The 24,360-nt window shown below is 43.0% G+C and overlaps 1 protein-coding gene across 1 annotated transcript in view; it reads right to left on the reverse strand.

Annotated features, from left to right (window-relative positions):
• The window catches only part of LOC149282561 (dedicator of cytokinesis protein 2-like), a 291,513-nt gene that overhangs the window by 165,677 nt on the left and 101,476 nt on the right, over positions 1-24,360 (reverse strand). The window contains exons 24-25 of the mRNA XM_089498058.1: positions 5,219-5,289; positions 2,720-2,826 (exon numbers count right to left, since the gene is read on the reverse strand). Coding sequence (XP_089354184.1) covers positions 2,720-2,826; positions 5,219-5,289 — 178 coding nt within the window. The remainder of the gene's footprint in view (positions 1-2,719; positions 2,827-5,218; positions 5,290-24,360) is intronic.

The following is a 24,360-nucleotide window of genomic DNA, read 5'->3' on the forward strand; positions in this document are numbered from 1 at the left end:
TAATTTGTGCTATTTTAAAGCATTCTTGGAAGTCAGTGGACTATGGTGCATTCTGGACTATAATGCAGGTTAAAACTGTGAACTTCTTCTTTTATTTCTACTTCAACGCTTATCTTTAAGATTTAAGGGAATTATGTTTAAATCTCACTGGTTTGACTTTTTGTATTAACGAAATCAATTTACATTGATTCAACATTTTTAAAATGCATTGTTTTGCAAAAGCTTTTTAGTAATGTTCTTACACATTTTTGCTTCAAGGAGAAACGCTGACTTGAACATAAATTTAAGAAACCTTCCAGATCTTTAATGTCACTATGTGGTTTATAAGAGCTAAGAAAGAAACTAAAAGTTATATATTATGTATTAAAATAAACATGCAGTGAATATAAAATGCCATATATATTTTTAATATATTTTCCACCTGATAATAAAAGTCTATAGGACTGGCAATCTTCATCCTGTGGGGCAAGCAATCAACTATGATCACTTTCAAGCAGCTGTGATATGTAAATTATATATAATTTTAGCTAGTATGATGCAAAAATTCTTTAAAAACATACAAAAAATTACAATAAATGTCTTATGCATATCAAAATCAATATAATGCAACTCAATGCATTTAAATACAAAATAGAAACGCTTGTTTTTTTGGAAAAAAAGAAAATTTTGTGTCATTATCTTCATCCCAGCAAATGTCTTCATTGATTTGTGTTTTTTTTCTAGCTCTGTTATGTGTGCTTGGTACTCTTCTTTGTTCTTTTACAGTTCCTTTATGTGGCAGGTGCCTTATAGTTTTGCCAAAACAAAGTATTAAAGCCTCAAAATTATTTTAGACATATCTAACAGACACCTTGCACTTGTGCCCACCGAAAATGTATCACTTGTGATTCCTGTATGCAATGGAGAAATTTGGAAACATTGTTTTCTAGTATCAGTTGAAACAGATGTTTAAATACTTTAGTTAATACCCTGCCTCAGCTGACATTTGCTTTCCTCAACTCTCTTATTTAGCTAAACCACACAATTGATATACAGAAATCATATAGATGGATAGATAGAAGATGCAAACACACTTATACAAATTACACACACTTACTCATACTCACACACATACACTCACTTACATACAAACACATGTAGACATACATTCACTCACACACAATTACACATGCATGCTCACACTCAAACACAATTAGACATCTATGCTTACACGTGCACACTCATTTTCACCGCAGGAACACGTGATGTAACGTAATGTAAAACTACCCAGATACGCTCCTGTCTCCCCGTGCCGGTTCAAAATAGTTTAGAAAGGGCCCTTCTGACCTAACGTGGTGTGGTCCAGGTAGGAAGAGACCTTTATAATCTATTTTCAATCGGCATGAAGAGACAGGAACAAGCGGCACGGGCCCTGTCGCAGCTGTGACCACTGCGACTCCTGTGGCGATGCCAGTGCAGCCATGCTCACAAACACAGGCTTGTCCAGGGCCTCATTAATATTATGGTTGGTCCATGTTATATATTTTATGTAGGGTAAATGCAGCTTATACTATGCGACCAAATATGACCAATATCTATATGTGGACATCTGACCGTTAAACATATATGAGCTTGTTGGACATCCAACAGCTTTAAAAGCCTTTCCACATTTTTGGGAGTCTGTCTATAGGGAATTTGTGCCCATTCAGTCAAAAAGGCAATGATGTAGGATGAGAACACCTGGCTCACAATCGACTTTTTAATTCACCCCAAGGTGTCTAATGGGATTAAGGTTAGGGATCTGTCCAAGCCATTTGAGTTCATCTACATCAAACTTGTCAAACCATGGAACTTGCCTTGTGCACAGAGGCATAGTCATGCTGGGACAGGAAAGGACCTTGCCCAAACAGGTGCCACATAGTTGGAAACATACAGTTGTCTAAAATGTAATTATATGATGTAGCATTAACCATCACTAAGGGGGCTAGCCCAAACCCTGAAAAAGAGAACCAGAACATAATATCTCATCTACCAAACTTTACAGTAGTCACTATGCATTCAGGTAGTGTTCTCCTGACACCCATCAAGCCCAGATTTGTCCATTAGACTTCAAGATAGTGAAGAATGATTCATCACTCTACATAACACATTTCTGCTGCTCCAGAGACCACTCCAGTGGGCGCTTGGTATTACGCATTGACTTGTGTGAAGCTGCTCGGCTAGGGAAATCCATTATATGCAGCTCCCAAGATAGGAACTCTGTAGTGAGTGATGCTACACAGGACAGGCAATTTTAACATGCAACGCACTTTAGCACTCGACAGTCCCTCTCTGTCTTACGCTTTGTGGCTCAGTTGTTACATCTAGATGTTTCCACTTCACAATAATAGCACTTAGAGTAGACCAGGGCAGACTTGTGGCAAAGGTGGCATCCTATGACAGCAGGCCTGGACAGGTCATCTGGCATAGTGGGCCACTGGATGGCAGAGCCACACATTAACCCCCATGCTACATAAGCATACAAACCTAGCCAGGGCCACCCCGTCATTTTACAATTTTCACTAACCATGCTTCATTGTGTTATAGAAGTGCTGATTGCTACAAAGATGATACTTCACTGGGTACCTTACAAAAAAAATTTAATACAGCTGATCACAGTTGTCTGGGTAATCTATTTGCCAGTTACTATTTACAGACATTCACTATTTTTTATTTATACTTAATATAGCATGAATCTTACCTTGCTTCTTAAATAAGTTGCTGTGAACAATATCATTCATTGATTGCACTTTTTGTGGCTGTAGTTTTACAGGTGGTATGCACATGTAGAATTCATACAGAAGCTGGCTGATAATAGATGAAAAAGAAATAGCAGACTTTAAAGCCATCGTATATAAAGGAACATGGTAATAATTCTATTGCTGAGATAATGTGTCACTGTGCTGTGTTTGTGTCACTTGGGAGCTAATGGAATGTTTTTATCCATAACTTAAACTTAAGAAAAAATATCAAATATGTTAATACTGCAAGTCATATGCAATGAAATAATTTTTCATCCATATTATTTATATAATCATAGGAGTGCAAGTCGCTCATCAAAAAGTTACAATAAAACCAAAACAAAAAAGTTGAGTTGACACTACGAAATAGGCTAATATGATAATGTTGTACAAATATATCCAAGGTCACATTTAACTTTCTGGAGTTTGGATCAGCAAATATATAGAAAAAAAGTAAGTATTCCATTGAGGACTTATGCAAGGAGAGTTCACACTCAGTAATGGAAAACAGACCTATTGCAGAAAAAGCTAGCTCTATATACCGTAGAGTGCAAAGGAACATACAGATCTACTAAATTATTGAAAACACAGGGTTATCAGTGATCCAAGGAAATACTTCAAATACATTTGGATCAACATCAACAAATATTACACTTAATAGAAGTACAGTACATCTTTTCGCAACTTCAATTAATTAAGCTATTGTGGATATAAATAATTAAAATTTCAATGCAATTTTACCTACACATTAAAACTTTTTATTTACATTTTCTGTGTCTCGTGATTTATACTGTAAGTTATATGGAACAAATTAATTGTAAATTTTAGTCATCCAAATTCCAATTTTGCAAGTTATTATCCCTGTTTTATTAGTGTTACAAGACGAGTATTTATTGGGAATAAATATTTGTATTAGAGAACAAAAACAATGTTTCTGTTATACAGACTTAAAACTAAACAATGCAATTTTAAAGGCAATATGAAATGACAGAAATAAAAAAGAAAATAAATAAATGGTTTTTATCGTATAACCTGGGCTCCATTAATTTTGTTGCAAGATGAACAGGACTCTTAGATACTTTGCCTATTCTGAATATCATCCCTCTGCAACTGCTGTCAGAAAAGTGTTCCTTTCATTTGTAGCTATTTTTGTGCTTTTTGGGCATATTCTAATGCTATACAGTGTTCTACTCATGAAATTTTCATTTTTTGTCAAGACTTTTGTGAGATGAGAACACTTATTTTTTTCATATTCCCCTTCACTACCAATATTAGCTGCCGCTTACACTGGGTCATGTCTGTGTTCTGAGGATTTTCGGTGTATTTTATTTGTCTACATTTTTTTTTTCATAGAACTGGATAGTATTCATTAAGCATGTTTTGTGCAAAACATATTTATTTCTACATCATTATTGGTGTTCTTAGTTGCACATTGCCAGGCCTCCCTGTTTGCAGATTACCAATAATTTTCATTCCCGGAGTCAAGCTTTATGGAATAATTTTTATTTATGGTATTGCTCAGCCCTATTTTCATGCTAATTGCATATTATTTCATTTCAGATTCATTTTAGATAGCCCTCACTCCTCAGCCTCCTCTACTTAAAGCAGCTTTAACTCCTCCTCAGCTTCCTCTACTTAAAGCAGAAAGCATTCATATGTATGCTCCTTGCACATGGCAATCACACTCGTGAAATCATTGAAAATAAGTAATCTCCTGAATGATCTATGCAAGGAAGCTCCCTTGGGTTTCTCCTTGATAATGCATTAAGATGTCAGAAAGTTGAAATGTTCAGCACTCTTTGGTGAAGATACCCTTTTGAGTTTTAGTATGAGATATATAATCAATATAACCAATTCAAACATATATCGTTCCCGGGCCAACCATAATATTCATTGCATTGTGGGAGATATTATCTTAAGGTAGACCTGGTACCGGGACAATTCTCACATTATTTAAAAGCTTAAATATGGTCGATATGATGTTTTAACGCTTTTCAAATTTTGCAGTTGTTGCAATATTAATATAGTGCACCATAATTGTCAGTGGGAAATACTGTATATGGCAAATATAAAACCCTATTATAAAAAATGCAAAGATATAAAATAGGAAGTTTACAAGAATTCATTATCCAGTGCATGAACTGTTATGCCTAAACAAAAGGCACGTAGCAGAATGTGAATGGTTTAACCACAGCAAAACAAACCGTTTTTTTATATATTAATGAAATGTTTTCATAAACGCAGGTCATCTTTAAATGGTATGGAACTTACGCTTATTTTATTAGCCTTAACATTTTGAAGATTTGTCAATGAATGAATATAATAGATCTTTTGAATACTTATTAATGCAATATGGCTAAAGAAATGAAGAAGGATAGAAAATACTTCCTGTTTTAAACTGTCCATTTGTATGTAATCTCTAGGACATATTCAATAATTTAGATTTATTTATTAGTTACCTTAGTAGCCTGGCATCAAATACTGTCTCCACATCATGAAGAACAGAAGGTAGATATTTCAAAGCAGCAACCTGAAAAGATAATAAATCAGTAAAATGATATTAGCAATTGCATTTGCTCTCGGTTGTCCACATTCTGAAATTAGATTTACTTAGATATAATAGTACCAGAAAATCTCTAACAATTTAATGTTCTAAATGCATCAGCAAGTTACACACACACTATAAATGTTTGATAGCATCCTATTGATGAACATTGAAACAACATCTGTTTAATCTTCACGTAAGCTGAAGATCTGCAAAAAGCTACACTAATGAAATAGCAAGCAAGAAATAATTCAAAAAAAGTGTAGACTGGATTTGCCAGTTGGTTCTTTTTCACAGCATGTATCTATGGATCTGTGTTTCTTTATAGCTCAAGAGCGTAATGGATTTTCTCTATTTTCTATTTAGTCTAGATAAACTTTAGAAAATATTTTTTTTTTCTTGGAAATATACATTAAATGAGTCACTGGAATCCCAGCAAGGTAACTTATAAAACATAAATTTGACTTTGTTCAATACTGCTTTTTTGTGTCTCCCACTCATCTGTAACTAATGGATACACGTGGTCCCACATTTCACTTTGTAGTAGGAAGGAAGTGGATGCTAAAGTATATTAAGTGGCTGTTTGTATATCCCAAAGTTTGTGCATACCAGTGATTTATTGCCCACTTGCCTTACATTGTCAGAGCTGATTTTCATTCTCAGATTGGTCTGATGGAGACCAGAAAATATTAGGGCCTAATCATAAGTCCAGTGCATATTAGTAATAATTAGACTTGGGCACCAGGGGGCTCTTCGTGTTCGTCTTCGTACTCGTCTTCGGAGAAAAAAAAAACTTTGTATTCCGCGAATATTCGCCCGTTCCTGTCATCTTTTTGGGCGAATATTCGTGGACATTCTTAGTGCTCATTTCATCTTCGTTTTCTCCCAGCTGCGTAGCAGGGGTTAATACGGGGTTAAGAACACATCGGAGCAGCAGCAGCAGCAGATGCGTTCGCGCTGTGAAAGTACGTGTGTGCGACTCTATTAGTCGCCGGAAGGGGGCTAGTCTGGCATCAACAAATGAATTGCAGAACTGCAGAATGCACCTTATTCGTTGATGGCAGGCGAGCCCCCTGCCGAAACGACCAATAGAGTTGCACACACGTACCGAGGTGTACTGTACACAATACACATTGACCGAAACTCAGGGCCAAGTTCCTCCGAGCAGTTGTCTTGTCTGAGACCTAGACAAATGCTCCAAGGAACGTGGCCTCCTTTTTATCATACACAGTCACACATCCATAGATGTTTAATAAAATAAAAGGGATTATTTTACATTTTTAAATTGATTTTGGACCACTTGTAATACATGCCTAACATTTGCTACCTATTTATAATGGCATACTTTGCAACAACCCAACTTTTACTGGACAGGACTGGAAAAAAGCAGGACAGTCCACGAAAATGTTTTCAGGTATGCGAATGGGAAAATGTTGGACAAGAACTAAAAAATATCTTAGGGTTAATGTACGGTTATTTTTAAGATCATTAGCAGTGCACTGTTTTGGTTAAAGATGTATTATGTCTAAATAATAATTTAATTTTAATGGGTTTATTTAATTTTATTTTAAAGTTATATTTATTATTATTTACTTTATTATATTTATTTAATGTTGTATTGCTACCCTACCCAGCTATACCTATGTGCACTAACATACCTAGTTTAGCTAAATTTGATGGGACAGGAAAAAAGCAGAACTGTCCCTGAAAAAGTTGGGTCTGTTGGCAGGTATGTGGATGGAAAAATGTTATAGGATGAAGTGTGAGTTATAGCGTTAATGCTACTGAGTGTAGAAGTGAAGGCCAGGGCAAATAACAGGAGGAAAGGTCCTTGTGATTTGTGAATTGTACATGTGTGTGTTATGTGTGTTATGTGTTATGTCAATGTGTTATATGTGTTATGTGTGTGTTATGTTTGGTAGGTTGTGTATCAGACGGAAAAAAATGAAATGGAAATGGAAAAGGAAATGGAAAAGGCGAATGAGTGGGCAATTGGCGACCCACTCACCTGTTTCACCCCAGGGCAAAGCATCCAAACAACTGTCAGTCCGAGACGTTTGGCAGCAGACTTCCAGAGCTCAGACACAAGGCCCTAGCGTAAGCCGGCTACTCTGGCGGAGGTAGCAGGCGTTGCCACACGGCAAACAGACGCAGCCATGGGGGAGAAACTACCCTTACCATTAGGGACATTTTGGGCATGACTCCAGCCAGTAAGCGAACTGGCAAAGAAGAGACGCTGGCACCACCACCACCACCAGCAGCATTGAAAAAGGAAAAAGGCGAATGAGTGGGCAATTGGCGACCCACTCACCTGTTTCACCCCAGGGCAAAGCATCCAAACACTGTCAGTCCTTGGCGTTTGGGAGCAGACTTACAGAACTCAGAAACAAGGCCCTAGTGTAAGCTGGCTACACCGGCGGAGGTAGCAGGCGTTGCCACACCGCAAACAGATGCAGCCAGGGGGGAGAAACTACCCTTACCATTAGGGACATTTGAGGCATGACACTAGCCACTGGCAGGAAGGGAACTGGCATTGAAGAGACGCTGGCACCACCACCAGCAGCAGCAGCAGCAGCATTGGGAAAGGCGAATGAGTGGGCAATTGCCGACCCGCTCACCTGTTTCACCCCAGGGCAAAGCATCCAAACACTGTCAGTCCTTGGCGTTTGGGAGCAGACTTACAGAACTCAGAAACAAGGCCCTAGCGTAAGCTGGCTACACCGGCGGAGGTAGCAGGCGTTGCCACACCGCAAACAGATGCAGCCAGGGGGGGAGAAACTACCCTTACCATTAGGGACATTTAAGGCATGACACTAGCCAGGAAGGGAACTGGCAGAGAAGAGACGCTGGCACCACCACCAGCAGCAGCATTGGGAAAGGCGAATGAGTGGGCAATTGGCGACCCGCTCACTTGTTTCACCCCAGGGTAAAGCATGAAAATCTGTCAGTCCATGGCGTTTGGGAGCGGACTTCCAGAACTCAGACACTAGGCCCTAGCGTAAATTGGCTACACCGGCGGAGGTAGCAGACGTTGCCACACCACAAACACGTGCAACCAGGGGGAGAAACTACCTTAAACATTAGAGAAAGAAAATTAACTTTCCAAGTTAAGAGCTGGGTAACCCAACTTGAGCAGACTGAATTTAAGAAAGGCAATCTGCTCCATCAGATCAGGTGCCATGCATGAGTGCTGTGGACTCAGTATGTTTCCAGTCATAGAAAACACACGCTCACTTTGAACAGTGGTTGGCGGACATGACAGAAGCTGCTGCGCAACCCACGAGAGTGCAGGCCACACACTCTTCTTTTCATCCCAGTAGCTAAGAGGATCAACATTAGGTGCAGAAGGAACTTCACAGAGGTAAAGTTTGACCATTTCAGCAGCACTACTCTCCTTTCTGCTGCTAGCTCTGTCAGATGGTCCAACTATACTCCCAAGTGCCTCTTCCCAAAACGTAGCTGCTCCACTCAGCTGTGTTGTGATGCTTGTGGCACTGCTTCTGATGCTGCTGCTAGGAGTAGCAGACAACATAATCCCTTTCTCCTCCTGCACCTCTCCCTCCTCGGACAGCATTCCCATTTCACGCAATTGCTCCCGGTAGCTACTGAGAACATTGAATTTCAAAGCTAGCTTTCCCTTAATTCTTGGATCGCAAAGGCACGCTAGCATCATTTCGGGACTCTCTTCCATGCGTTTGCGAAGGTGTACTTTTAGCAGATCCTTCAGCTTCCCGACTATGGCTGCTACGTCAGGATGTAGAGTGCCACCTTGGACAGCCTCACAGTTTTCAAGGAACACATCCATCTTGCTGCCTAGATGGGAGAACACTGGGATTACCTGGGCCAGACTGGCAGTGTTTGATCTTAAATTTTAGATGGGAGAACACTGGGATTACCTGGGCCAGACTGGCAGTGTTTGATATTAAATTTTCAGTGGCATCCCTGTAATCCCAATATTATGCTCTGAGGCAAGATTATGGATTGCCCTCTGCTGCTCCAAAATCCTCTCCAGCATGTCTAACGTGGAGTTCCACCGTGTACTGACATCCTGACGTAGGCAGTGTACGGGAAGACCTGACCTCTCTTGCTCTTCCCTCAAAAGTTGGCTAGCCTTAACACTATGGTGAAAGTGCCCAGCGATCTTTCTGCAGCGGGACAGAACTACTGCTGCTACATTAGTTCCTTCTTACATTGCTGCCTTCACTACAAGATGGGTGATGTGGGCTGCACAGCGCACACCAACAATATGACCATCTCGCAGCGCTTTCACCATATTGGCACCTCCGTCAGTTACCACAAAACCAACTTCAATATTGGTGCCTGCCTCTGCTCCCACCCAAAGGCTAAACATTTTCCTCATCGCATGCAGAATATTTTGGGAAGTGTGCTTTTCATCCATCACTTCTGCATGGAGAAGGAATGATCGGTGTCCTGCTGCAGCAGCTTCCTTGGGCACACCCGGCTGCCACCAGTGTGCTGTCAAAGAAAGAAAGGCATGCTGCCCACTAGGTGCACTCCACAAATCTGTTGTGAAATGAACACACTGACCAGCAGCCTTGGAAAGCTCCTCTTTCACTGCTGAAACACAGGACCGATACAATGAGGGGACAATGTTCCTGCTGAAAGTGGAACGTGACAGAACTGTATATTGTGGAGCCACAGCCGCCATCAATTGTTTGAAAGGCTCCTCTTCAATCATACAGAAGGATGCCCCTCCAACAGCAATGAACTGACCAATAAGTCGCGTTACTTTATTGGCCTGCTGTTTGGGCATTGTTCTCTTGGAGTGGAATGCCACAAATTGTTCCAGGGTGGGCTGGACATGCAGTGCTCCAACCTGCTTTGGTCTCTGGCTGCCAGCACTAGCTGCTGCTGCTGCTGCTATTGGCTCAGAAGCAGCTGTTGGGGTTTTTCCATGGCCACCTGCCTGCACTAAGTTTTACTTCTGCATCGTTCCAAAATAGCACAGCGTTGTGTTGATTACTGAGGTGATGCTTCATGCTAGCACTGGTAAAATGGCCAGACACTTTCCCTCTGCTTATTAGCTTCCCACAATGTTTGCACTTTCCATAGCGCCCTTCTTCAACATTTTCAAAGTGCTCCCAAATTGCGGGATGCATAGCCTTGGAGTGTGCCTTGGGTGCTGCTCCTACTGCTCTGGGTGGATGAACAGAGGCAGAACTAGTGGTGGTGGGACTGGTGGTAACAGTACTGGCCATAGTAGGACTGCTAATTGCTTTAACTCTAGATTTGATAGGTTTTGCTGCTGTTGGTGGTGGTGATGATCGTAGCGGAGAAGGTGGAGGCTCAGTGGAAAATTGTGCACTAGTCATTTGGACACTGCTCCCTGAGGAATCTGATTCCTGACCACTCATCTCCTCTACTTCCTCTGACTCATAGTCTAGTTCTTCATTAGCCAGATCGAATGGAATTCCTGCTAGGCTGGAGCTAAGACTGATATCGTCGTGAGACTAGTGACTAGTAGTAGTGCGAGCAGGAAGAACAGACTCTGCACTTAGCCTCTCAGTCTCAGGCTCCTCTGCTACCTCGCTAGGTGGCGTTCCACTATATGTAGCCCTCTCTCTAACTGTCTTTACAAAAATATTGTAAGGACTTGGCGGCTTGCTAGAGGTACTAGGAGGACATGGCGTGGCGGTACCGGTGGGAACAGTAGGCGCATGCACTAGTGGTGGTAGAGGCGGTAGAGGTGGGGGTGGTGGTGGTGGTTTTCCCTACGAAGGAATGAGATCGCTTTGGTTTGGGAAAACCCCTCTGAGTCTTGCTGCTAATTTGGCTCTGCTTGGTACCTTGCATGCTGCTTGTGGATGGGGAAGATGCTGCTTGGGGCAAAAGGCACTTCTTTTTACTCACTGGGCTAGTAGAAGTACTAGTTGTGCTACCCATTAACTATGAACGTGCTTCTGGTGCTTTAGGCTTTCCGTAAAAAACCATAGAGCTTGTGGGCCTAGCCGCACTACTACTGCCTGCTTTTGGTGCCTTTCCTTTACTTGATGATCCTTCAAGCAATGCTTCCCCAAATGATAAGCGAGAGCTTGGCCTACCTGGACGACTAGACTGACGCAAAGGCTGCATCTTAGAACTGGTGGTGGTGCTGGTGGTGGTGGTGGTGGTGGCAGATGGAGCTTGTCCCTCCTTAGTCCCAAAAGGAGGATCCATTTCAAATTTTGTGTTGTGTGTGTAGTGTAGTGTTTAAAAAAACGGAAAAAAAAAAAAAAAAAAAAAAAAAAAAAAGGGGGATAAAAAAATTAAAGACTTTGAATTTACACGGGCCTCTTGCTGTTGCTAAAACAAAGCACAAACTAAAGAGCTGCAGCACCAGTTCTAATAAGATTAGCTGAACTATAAGCTAGTAGTAATTAATTATTAATTTTATTTATAGCTAATTAACTATTAAGAATTATAGAATTATTGATATTACTGAATGATTTTAGATTAGACACTAGTAGATGTCTTGAATGTCTACAGTACACTCTACACTAGTATACTATTATTACTAACTATAGTATATATAACTGACAAATATATATATAATTTTCTATGTATTCAATTATTAATAATATATTCTATTAAATTATTTATAAATTCTATTATTTAATTTATTTAAGCAGGACAGGCAGTAGGCACTAGTGCCAGCCCAGGGCAAGGGCACCCCAGTGCCAGTGAGGCACTGAGTGCACTGTCAACTCGACAGCACTACACAGTTGATGACAGACGATTTAAATAAAAAAATGATTAAATTAATAAAATTATTAATTCAGTAGAACTGAACACAGTACACTGTGAGAAATGGCAGGCTGAGGCTTACCAGTCTCACACAGAACAGAACAATCTCTCTCTGCAATGCTCGGATGCAGCACAGTAGTGTTGCCAAAGCAGTCACAGCGAAAAATGAATAGAAAAATGAATGGATCTCTCAGGCAAGCTCTGGTCTTATAAAGGCGGTTTCAGAAATTCAGAAATGAGTCTTGGTCTTCTTCTCCTACGTTTTGCCGGCACTGTATTCTCTTCGGCGTGTCTTCGGAAACGAACAAAAAAGCGGCCTCTTCGTGCTCATTTACATGTTCGCCCGAAGACGAATGCGCAAGTCTAGTAATAATGTAATTCAGTGTACTATTAGACGCTTTTTCTGTTTTGACTGAAACTTTAATATAGTTATCTCCTTTAAAATGTACCCCATTAAGGTGTGTATACATTTCATTATAATACTTTAAAAGAGAGCTCTGATTGCTCTGAACTTGTCTATGATTATGGCACAATGTGTATGCACGAACATGTGGCTCTTGGTACCAGGCACCTGCCTAGGCATCAAAATCAGGGAGGCTTCAGCATACATCACTATGCTTTTGGACGACCGTCCTGTTGGCCCATCAAGGCGAATCAGTATGTCACTGAGGTTTGTCCATTGACAGCACATACATCCCCATCACCTATAACCTATTAAAGCAGGGTGCAATAAGACAAAAAGGGAGTGGAGCACAAACATACTTACACCGCAATCAATATCTTTGATCATTGCCATAGCAAAAACTGCATGTCATTGTTTGCAATAATGCATTTCTGTCCTGCTGGTCATGTACTGCATTTGTTAATTAATGAGAGGTTAGATGTAGGATACAATAGGGGTAAGGCAGAGAGTATTCTTGCCTGAAGTGCCATATGATCTAGCACATTTTATCATGTAGCCATTGTTCACATAGTGCCTAACAATTCAAAATCACTTGTAACAGGATAAATCATAATTTCTACTTCCCAATAAATTAGGATAGAAATGGCACAAAATATATTTTCAGAGTTCATCAAATGCATTAACATAACAAGGTATGAGAGCCAAGGGAAATACACTTTTATATCAATTCTTTGAGATGAGCTGTGTAAATATAATTTTCTTCTTCCATCTTTTCACTTTGCAGTACATAGCAATACCTTATATTAATTTATTTGCTGAACACTCAGTTTAAAACATGACCTACTTGGGGAAATGTCATCTCTTTCTCAGGCAAGAAGGTATGAAAATTTACAAAGTGACAAATCGTGTGTGGGATGAGTAGTACAGTTTGAAATGATAAGTAGAAAATTAGGAGGGTCGATGGAAAGAGAGCAAACATAGGGGGGATCTGCTGAAAAATTAATTACCGTATTTGCTCGATTATAAGACGACCCCTGATTATAAGACGACCCCCCCAAAATCAAAATATTAATTTAGGAAAAAAACAAAAAGCCTGAATATAAGATGACCCTATAGGAAAAAAGTTTTACCAGTAAATGTTAATTCATGTAAACTAATTTTCATATTTAATAAAAGCTATGATTGAGAAAAATATATATATATATTTCCTTTTATTTACCAACCTGCCCCCCCAGTTATGCACATCTGTCCCCAGGCTTGCCACTCTGCCCCCAGAAATGCCTTATACCCCCCTATTTGCCACTCTGCCCCATGATGTGCCTTTTAACCCTCTATATGCCACTCTGCCTCCAGAAATGTCTTATACCCTCCTATATGCCACTGTGCCCCATGATATGCCTTTTAACCCCCTATATGCCCCTCTGCCCCATGATATGCCTTATACCCCTATATGCCACTCTGGCATATCATGGGGCAGAGTGGCATATAGGGGGTTAAAATGCATTTCTGGAGGTATATATATATATATATATATATAACTGCTAACAGCAATAACACTCCTATCAAGCCAAGGCAGCCAGTACATGCTGGAACCTGGGGATGATAGTAGTGGGATTACAGCCTCCTTATGCCATGCTACCACCACCACCCCCTTACACATCCATGCGATCATACACACACTCATTCACAAACATTTAAATACTCATTCATTCCATTAATCACACATACTTGCTCAAAAACCCTCCCCCACCCCCTTACCTGAACTGCAGATTGCTGTCAGGATCAAGATGAGGAACCCGATATGCAGGAAAACCCAGCAAAGTCCAAATCAAACCGAAGGTTTAGCAGCGTAGCCGGTAACAATAGCCAGAGGGTCAGGATAGGAGACAGCAACGTAGTCGGTAACAATAGCCAAAGGGTCAGGGTTGGAGATAGCAGCGTAGTCGGTATCAATAGCCAAAGGGTCAACAACAGGAATCAGGAGAGAACAACAATGTAGCTCTAAACAGCACAATAACTGAGCACTGAATGATTCTCAGTGCTCATTTTTAAATCTACCACCAGAGGTCGCCCTTCCCCCTGTACGTGCTGACGGTGGTGTGTGTTCCCCGCCCTCTCCATTCAGAAGTGAATAAGGAGAGGGGGGGGGGCGCGCGCGCGCTCTTTGAGACCGGCATCGTGGCAGGAGCTGTGAGAGCGGCGGCGTGGGAGCTGGTACCCGCAGTCAGCTGGTACTCAGGTGAGTGACTGCGCTGGGGGGTTCTCCGTGGACCCTGACAGTACCCCCCCCCGAGGGGAGGCCTTCCGACACTAGAAGGTCCTGGGCGGTTCGGATGACACGATGGAAAGCAGAGATGAGGTCGGGAGCATGGACTTCGTGAGCTGATTCCCATGAATCTTCATTGGGGTCATACCCTTTCCAGCGGATCAAGTACTGGAGGCGACCATAATGTCGTCGTGAGTCCAGAATCTCCTCCACCTCATATTCTTCAATGTCATCAATCAGGGCAGGAGCAGGAGGATCAGGTTGTCTGTTAGGAAAGGGATTCTCCTTCCATGGTTTTAGGAGACATACGTGAAAAACAGGGTGAACAGACATGGTGTCTGGAGATTCGAGTTCCACCACCAAAGGGGAAATGAGACGACAGATACGAAAAGGTCCTATGTACCTTGGGCCCAACTTCTTAGAGGGACAGTTGAGATGGAGGTGTTTGGTTGATAGCCAGACCATGTCGCCCATATGATATATTGGGGCTTCAGTACGGTGTTGATCTGCAAAACGTTTGTGTTGTTGTTGAGTCTTTTGTAGTGTCTCGTGAAGGGTTTCGAATGTTCTGGTGAGTTTGCAAACGTGTCCGGATACTGAAGGAACAGCACATGAAATGGGAGAGCCCGGAAGCATAGCAGGATGGAATCCATGATTGGCACATTTTAATGGAGCGATGAGTATGGTTATTGTAAGCAAACTCGGCTAAAGGTAGGTAATGGTCCCAATCATCTTGGAGATAGGAAGTGAAGCAGCGCAGGTACTGTTCCAGAGTTTGATTTGTGCGTTCCATCTGGCCGTTACTCTGTGGGTGGAATGCCGTAGATAGGGACCGCTGAATGTGTAACTGTTCGCAGAAAGCCCTCCAAAAGTGGGAGGTGAATTGGGAGCCGCGATCCGTTACTATTCTCGTGGGTAAGCCGTGAAGGCGGAAGATTTCACGTATGAACAGTGCGGCTGTCTCGGTGGTGGAAGGGAGATGGTTAAACGGGAGGAAGTGCGCCATCTTCGTAAAGCGGTCGACCACAACCATGATCGTAGTCTGATTATTGGAAGACGGTAAATCAGTAATAAAATCTGCTGTAATATCAGTCCAGGGTCCCGAAGGAATAGGAAGGGGTTGTAAGAGACCAGCTGTCTTTTGATGGATCTCTTTGGAGCGGGCACAGGTACCACAGGAGTTCACGAAGGATATTACATCTTTTTTCATCTCGGGCCACCAGAAGGAGCGCTGGATCAGATTGAGAGTTTGTTTGATGCCCCCGTGACCAGCAGCGGGAGTGTCGTGAAATGACTGTAAAATCTGTAAACGATCCTCAGGTGGAACATAAATAAAGTTGTTGTAAAGATAAAAACCCTGTTCATGACGTAATCCGGGAATCTCAGGTGGGCTAGTTCTGCTAGAATGTTGGCGTGCTGAATCCCAAACCGAATGAGTTACAGCCAAAAAGTGGTTAGAGGATAGAACGCTATCCTGATCTGGCGGAGCTGCTGCAGGAAGTTAATGCATTCTGGACAGGGAGTCTGCCTTGGTGTTGCGAGAACCCGGACAGTAGGTAATATGTAACGGAAATCGGGTAAAAAATAAAGACCACCTGGCTAGTCGTGGTTGCAAACGTCTGGCGGATCGAAGATATTCTAGGTTTTTATGATCTGTGAAGACCGTAATGGGGTGAAGGGCCCCTTCGAGGAGATGTCGGCACTCCTCCAGTGCAAGCTTTATGGCTAACAATTCCTGTTCGCCGATGGAATAGTTTCTCTCGGCTGGTGTGAGAGTCCTTGAGAAGAAAGCTACTGGGTGCAGTTGGCTGTCAACGTCCTGTCGCTGGGAAAGGATGGCACCGACGGCGGTGTCAGATGCGTCAACCTCCAGTGTATAGGGTCTTTGAGAATCCGGTAATTGGAGAATGGGGGCGGAAGAAAATTTATTTTTTAGGTGATCGAAGGCTTTCTGAGCCGCTTCGGTCCAGTTAAATCTTTGTTTCTTTGATGAGAGCGCAGTAATAGGTTGTATTATGTGGGAAAAGTTACGAATAAATTTACGATCTATTACGGTCTGTAGGAGCTGACCAGTTGAGAATTGCCGAGACTTTTTTTGGATCCATCTCAATACTGGTTGGGGATAGTAGACACCCGAGGAATTAAATTCTTTGCACTTCGAACACACACTTTTCTAATTTAATATATAGTCCGTGTTTTCTTAAACGAGACAATACTTGACACACATGCTTCCGATGATCCTCTAGTGACGGAGAGTACACCAATATGTCATCTAAGTACACTATTACAAAATGATCTAGGATGTCGTGGAATATATCATTTACAAAGTGTTGAAAAGTGGCTGGAGCATTACATAGGCCAAACGGCATCACTAGATATTCAAAATGTCCGTAGCGACACCGAAAAGCCGTTTTCCACTCGTTATCCTTCCGTATTCTGACCAGATTGTATGCCCCACGGAGGTCCAGCTTGGTGAAGATTTTGGCAGAACGCACATGCTCTAGTAACTCCGAGATTAAGGGTAACGGGTAGTGATTCTTCACCGTGATGTTATTGAGTTCCCGGTAGTCGACACAGGGACGCAAACCCCCATCTTTCTTGTGTACAAAGAAGATGCAGGCTCCCGCAGGTGAAGTGGAAGGACGTATAAAACCTTTTGCCAGGTTATCCTTTATGTATTCTTTTAATGAGACGAGTTCTGGCTCTGAGAGGGGATAGATACGGCCGAAGGGGATAGCCGCACCTGGCAAAAGGTCGATAGGACAATCATACAGTCTGGAGGGGGGAAGTTTATCGGCACTTTTCTTCTCGAAGACATCTTTGAATTGATAATAGGGAAGGGGAATTTCTTGTAAAAGCATAACTTGCGTGTGGCATATGGATTCAGTCTTTATGCAACGGATGGTGCACTGAGTGGAAGTAAATTGAAGCACGCCAGTCTCCCAGTTGATACAAGGATTATGCTTCCTAAGCCCTGGGAGGCCCAGGATAATAGGAGATACCGGAGAGGGAACAACGTCGAATTGGATGGTCTCGATATGGCCGATCCCTATTTGGAGGGTCAAAGGGATGGTCTCCTTGACAATAGGGCCGGTCTTAAGAGGGCTTCCATCCACCAGTTGGATAGAGACAGGGTTTTTCTTGTAACGCGTAGGGATGTTCAAAATCTGAAGTGTCTTGGTGTCAATGAAGTTTCCGCTGGCTCCGGAATCTATCATGGCTGGGAGACGGGCCTCCCCTTTAATCCACTGCAACGATACGGAAATGGATAGGTGAGGTGATAGACAAGGATTTCTTCCAGAATTAACATGAAACAGGGTGGTTGGTTTCTTACCCGGAGTATAGCGGTTACGGGTTCTACAGTCTTTGTAGGTATGGCCGGGTCTGCCACAGTACATACAGAGGTTCAGGGCTCTGCGACGTTCTTTTTCTGCAGCCGAGAGTGGTCCTCGAATTATGCCAATCTGCATGGGTTCCTCTGTAGAAGGAGGAGAGGGTGTCCTGGGAAGGGTACGTACAGGTGTCCAGCTAGAAGACGTGGCTTGTCGCTCGGATCGCCTCTGCCAGAACCTTCTATCAATTTGTGTGGCCAGGCGCACAAACTCTTCCAAAGAGGACGGAACAGAAGTGCGGGCTAATTCATCCTTTATGGCCTCCAATAAACCCCAGCGAAATCGGTCGTGGAGTGCTGGTTTGTTCCAGTTAGACTCTAAGGCCAGACGCCGAAACTCTGCGATGTATTCCTCTACTGGCCGCTGATCTCCTGAAAACTGTTCCGGTAATGGGATTTGGGGTTCAAGGGCTGTAGCGCCCTCAGCGACTGGGGGTGCTGACGTAGAAGGAGTAGGTGGAACTTGCTCGGTAGGTGCACTCAGTTGTAACTGCAGGTGATGCACCTGTTGCCGTAGATTCTGTTGGTCAGCCCGCAGATCCTGGAGCGTCTGTTGAAAACCGGTCAACTGCTGTGTAAGGGCAGCGATAGTGTCAGCTAATCCTGCGGGTTCCATGACAGGCTCAGTTATTATGTCAGGATCAAGGTGAGAAACCCGATATGCAGGAAAACCCAGCAAAGTCCAAATCAAACCGAAGGTTTAGCAGCGTAGCCGGTAACAATAGCCAGAGGCTCAGGATAGGAGACAGCAACGTAGTCGGTAACAATAGCCAAATGGTCAGGGTTGGAGATAGCAGCGTAGTCGGTATCAATAGCCAAAGGGTCAACAACAGGAATCAGGAGAGAACAACAATGTAGCTCTAAACAGCACAATAACTGAGCACTGAATGATTCTCAGTGCTCATTTTTAAATCTACCACCAGAGGTCGCCCTTCCCCCTGTACGTGCTGACGGTGGTGTGTGTTCCCCGCCCTCTCCATTCAGGAGTGAATAAGGAGAGGTGGGGGCGCGCGCTCTTTGAGACCGGCATCGTGGCAGGAGCTGTGAGAGCGGCGGCGTGGGAGCTGGTGAGTGACTGCACTGGGGGATTCTCCGTGGACCCTGACACTCGCAGACTTCTGCAGGGGCCCGGCTGTGCGAGCAACTTCTCTGGCCCCGCCCCCAGAGGAAGGATGGGGAGGTAGAGTTATGTGAGGACTGTGCTAGCTTCCTGTTCTCCTGCTTCTAGTAGCAGAGATGCTGCTCGCGACTAAAGCCTGGTAAGCAGCACGGCCCCAGCAGAATGAGGTCTGATTAGAAGACGACCTCGATTATAAGACCAGGGGTATTTTTCAGAGCATTTGCTCTGGAAAAAACCTCATCTTATAATTAGACTTGGGCACCAGGGGGCTCTTCGTGTTCGTCTTCGTGCTCGTCTTCGGCAAAAAAAAAAACTTCGTATTCCGCGAATATTCGCCTGGTCCTGTCTTCTCTTCGGGCGAATATTCGCGGACATTCTTCGTGCTCGGGTTTTCTTCGTTTTCCCCGGTTAAGGGGTTAAAACGGGGTTAAAGCCGCTCTGGCGCCAGGAGTTTAAATGTCCGTATGAGCAACTCTATTGGTCGTCAGCAGGGGGCTCGTCTGCCATTGGTTGATGGCAGACGAGCCCCCTGCTGGCGACCAATAGGGTCGCTCGTACAGACTGTTATACTCCTGGTGCCGTAATTGTCCGGCAGATCCCGCTGGTCTCCCTGTTCTAGAATTTATTAACTGATAGAACAGGGAGACCAGTGGGATCTGCCGGGTAAGTTACAGCATTGGGGTTTTAAAAGTCTGCACGAGCGACTCTGTTGGTCGCTCGTGCAGACTTTTAAAACCCCAATGCTACAACTTACCCGGCACATCCCACTGGTCTCCCTCCCTGTTCAATTAATTAAATGTCCGTACGAGCGAACAATAAAGTCGCTCGTACGGACATTTAACTCTGTACAGGGAGGGAGACCAGTGGCATCGGCAGGGTAAGTTGCAGCATTGGGGTTTTAAAACCCCAATGCTGCAACTTGCCCTGCCGATGCCACTGGTCTTTAACTAATTGAACAGGGAGGGAGACCGATGCCACTGGTCTCCCTCCCTGTTCAATTAGTTAGTCCGTGCCGGGTTAAATGTCCGTACGAGCGACCAATAAAGTCGCTCGTACGGACATTTAACTCTGTACAGGGAGGGAGACCAGTGGCATCGGCAGGGTAAGTTGCAGCATTGGGGTTTTAAAACCCCAATGCTGCAACTTGCCCTGCCGATGCCACTGGTCTTTAACTAATTGAACAGGGAGGGAGACCGATGCCACTGGTCTCCCTCCCTGTTCAATTAGTTAGTCCGTGCCGGGTTAAATGTCCGTACGAGCGACCAATAAAGTCGCTCGTACGGACATTTAACTCTGTACAGGGAGGGAGACCAGTGGCATCGGCAGGGTAAGTTGCAGCATTGGGGTTTTAAAACCCCAATGCTGCAACTTGCCCTGCCGATGCCACTGGTCTTTAACTAATTGAACAGGGAGGGAGACCGATGCCACTGGTCTCCCTCCCTGTTCAATTAGTTAGTCTGTGCCGGGTTAAATGTCCGTACGAGCGACCAATAAAGTCGCTCGTATGGACATTTAACTAATTGAACAGGGAGGGAGACCAGTGGCATCGGCACTGCCGATGCCACTGGTCTCCATCCCTGTTCAATTAGTTAGGGGTTAACTTTTTTTTAAAGGGTTAAGGGGCCGTGCAAGTGAGCCTATTGGTCGCTTGCACGGCCCTTTAACCTATGGATTTCTGCTCCCGTTAACCCCTTCGATGCTGTGTTAACGCAGCATCGAAGGGGTTAACGGGAGCGGAAATCCATAGGTTCGCTGTCAGGGGCTACAAAGACCGTGCGAGTGAGCCTATTGGTCACCTGCAGGGTCTTTCTCTGGCATCAACCAATTGGTTGATGCCAGAGGAGGTCCCTGTAGGCGACCAATAGGCTCATTCGCACTGCCCTGTAACCCGTGACGGCGAACCTGCGGATTTCCACTTCCGGGAACTGCCGCGATGCCGCGAAGCCGCGAAGACAAGACAAGGTAAGATGAAGGGGGGGAATGGTAGACGAAGACGAAGACAATCACGAAGATCTTCGTGGTGTGTGTCTTCGTCTTCGCCTACGTTTTACCGCCGCCGTCTTCTCTTCGGCGTGTCTTCGGAACGAACACGAAAACGCACTCTTCGTGTTCGTTTCCATGTTCGCCCGAAGACGAATGCACAAGTCTACTTATAATCGAGCAAATACGGTAGTTCAAACGGGATACTTGGGTATCACATCAATGTAAAAAAAGAACTGTATCATGCTTCAATAAGTATTTCTCTAATAAACTGGATGTAATAGATTGGGCTCAAGTCTAAATCAACAGGATGGAGAGAAAAAAATGGCTATATAACTCAAGAAATTCAGGATTTGCACCAAATTATCTAGTATAATAATTTAAGTAGTTTACCTCCTAAGCACAGTATGTATCCTAAAATTGTGGTTTTAGTATTTAGGGAATAGCCAGTTTCTATTGATACATACAATTTATGCTTTTTTGTCACATTTAAATGTTTCAGATCATCCAACTAATTTTAATATAAGACAACACTGGTAAATATAAAATGCAGCTTTTAAATGGTCATTTAATTTATTGAAGGTAAAGAGTTCATTAAAACCTATATCGCCCATGTGAAAAAGTAATTGCCTCTCTAAACTTAATAGCTAGTTGTGCCACCCATGGCAGCAACAACTGCAATCAAGTATTTGAAATGAGTCTTTCACATCACAACACGGAATTGTTTTAAATCAGCCACATTGAAGGGTTTTCTAACATTAACTGCCTTTTTAAGGTCATGCCACAGCACCTCAATCAGATTTAAGTCAGGAACATTGGTTAGGCTATTCCAAAATCTTAATTTTGTTTATTTTCAGTCATTCAACGGTAGACGTGCTTGTGTGCTTGGGTTAGTTGGATGATTCGAACACTTAATGGGCAACACTAAACACTGTACATATTGAACTGCAGACCCACAAACTACACTATTGTTTAAAAAAACTAGTAGACCCGATTACTTGGATCTAAGCCGCTCAAATGCTGTAAACAAAATGAAATTTACCTGAAAAATATCCCTTTTGTATATAACCAGGGTTGCTAGATATTCCATTTAAAACAGAGCAATTACAAATTCTGTATGTGGAATCAGGGCCGGCCTTAGGGGTGTGCGACCTGTGTGGCCGCACAGGGCGCCATGGCAACAGGGGCGCCTGCCCGGGACATAAATTAAAGCATCATTTTTTATTTATTTTTTTTTAACTTTATTTAACATCCTCCATATTAAGTTGGTATAACTTTATTTAACATGGAGGATGTTAAATAAAGTTAAAACAAACAAAAAAAGTGAAGTTTTCAGCAACCGCTCGGCACCCCTCACTCTCCGTGACTCCGTCGCGATGCCGGCGTTTCATGAATTATTCCGGCGCTCAGCCTCCCGCTCCCACCGCAGGACTCCAGCAACAAGGTAAGTAAGAATAGGGAGAAGGGGCAGAGGGAGGGGGCAGTGAGAAGGGGCAGAGGGGGAGGCAGTGAGAAGGGGCAGGGGGGGGCAGTGAGAAGGGACCGGGGGGCCAGTGAGAAGAGGATGGGGGGCGCCAGAGGTGTAGTCGACACAGAGCGCCAGAACACTTAAGGCCGGCTCTGTGTGGAATACATGCACTGGATTAATTTAATTATACAAATATCTGAACATGATATATTACAAAGCTGAACCTACCATATTACATAAAAAAGACATTAGTTAAAAATCTTAATTTCTCAGTTATAAAAGCTTAAAATAATCCATAAATGTTAGGCCAGTCCTAGCCTAGTTTTGGTTTGGAAGAAACGTTATGTTTTCAGATAAAAAAAAAATTTATAGTTTTCTCAGGTGTTTCATTTTGTTTCAGAGAGTACCGTGCGTTGTGTTATCGCATTTAACAGTTGTCACTTCTGTGTCTCTGGCGCACAGTGGTTATAAAAAGGGTCTGAAAAAAAATGGTTAAATAAAAGAGCTTATTATGTTGCTTCAGTGGAGCAGACAGCTATGGGTCACCAATTGCTTTCATTTCTGAGCAAGCATGGGTATTGGGTATACTTTGAATTAAACACGTCAAATAAAATAAAGACTTTTCAAAACTTCTGCGGGTCAAAAACACAGGACACGAATTGTACTAACAATGGAATGGCTGTCTAGGATGAATCATTTCACAACACTGTAGGTGCTATCTGTGGAATAGCAATTCAGAGAAAAAAAGCTGCAACAATTTAACAGGAAACTTATAGTGTATACAGATGAACATAGTATTATCTCAATTTTACAAAATAATATTTTTACAATATGTTAAAATAAAAACTCACTGAAACTCAAATTACCATACTTCAGAATATATATACTGTATATAGGAACAGTCAACAAATTATGCATCTACAATGTATATAACACTGAGGATGTACACATTGTATACACTGTATACAATGATGAACAGTGAAGAGAAAGGGTACGTTCTGAGTTAGGTTGTGTGTGTAAGGAGGGAACTGAGGAGATGAGGCGGAGAAAAAAAGAACACGTTTAATAGAAAGAAACCCAGGGAGAAACCATTTAGTACAAAGAAAGGATAGGATATCAGGACTGAGGTATTCAAATATGTTTTGCATGATGAGTAAAGGGCTGGTGAAAGCGACTCTATTGGTCTCCGTCAAGAAGCTCCTTCATTGGTTGATGCCATATGAGCTCCCTGCCGGCGACCGATAGAGTCCCACGCACCGACCTTTAAATCCTGATGCCGAAACTTAGGGAGGGAACAGGAGTTAAAGGTCCATAAGAGCGACTCTCTTAGTCACCGGCAGGGGCCTCCTCTAGCATCAACCAATACGGATTTCCGCTCCCTTTAACCCCTGCGATGCTGCGTAGATAAGGTAGGCTAGATGGGGAATTAGTTGAAGATATTAAAGAAGACAAAGACGAACACGAAGATTATTCATGTTGTGTGTCTTCGTCTTCGTGTACATTTTGCCGCCGCCATGTTTGTTTCTTCGGCATTCGGGCCGAACAGCGAAAACGCACCCTTCGTGTTCCTTTTCATGTTCGCCATAATACAAATGCACAAGTCTAGTTACAACTAGTATACTCTTACTACTCACTCATGCACTGGTAATCTTCTATTAATTCTCCAATAAATAGGCAATGCAAT

The sequence above is a fragment of the Sceloporus occidentalis genome, unplaced genomic scaffold (genome assembly GCF_023333645.1).
Source record: "Sceloporus occidentalis isolate IW3139 unplaced genomic scaffold, rSceOcc1.0.p SCAF_112, whole genome shotgun sequence".
Taxonomy (NCBI): Eukaryota; Metazoa; Chordata; class Lepidosauria; order Squamata; family Phrynosomatidae; genus Sceloporus; species Sceloporus occidentalis.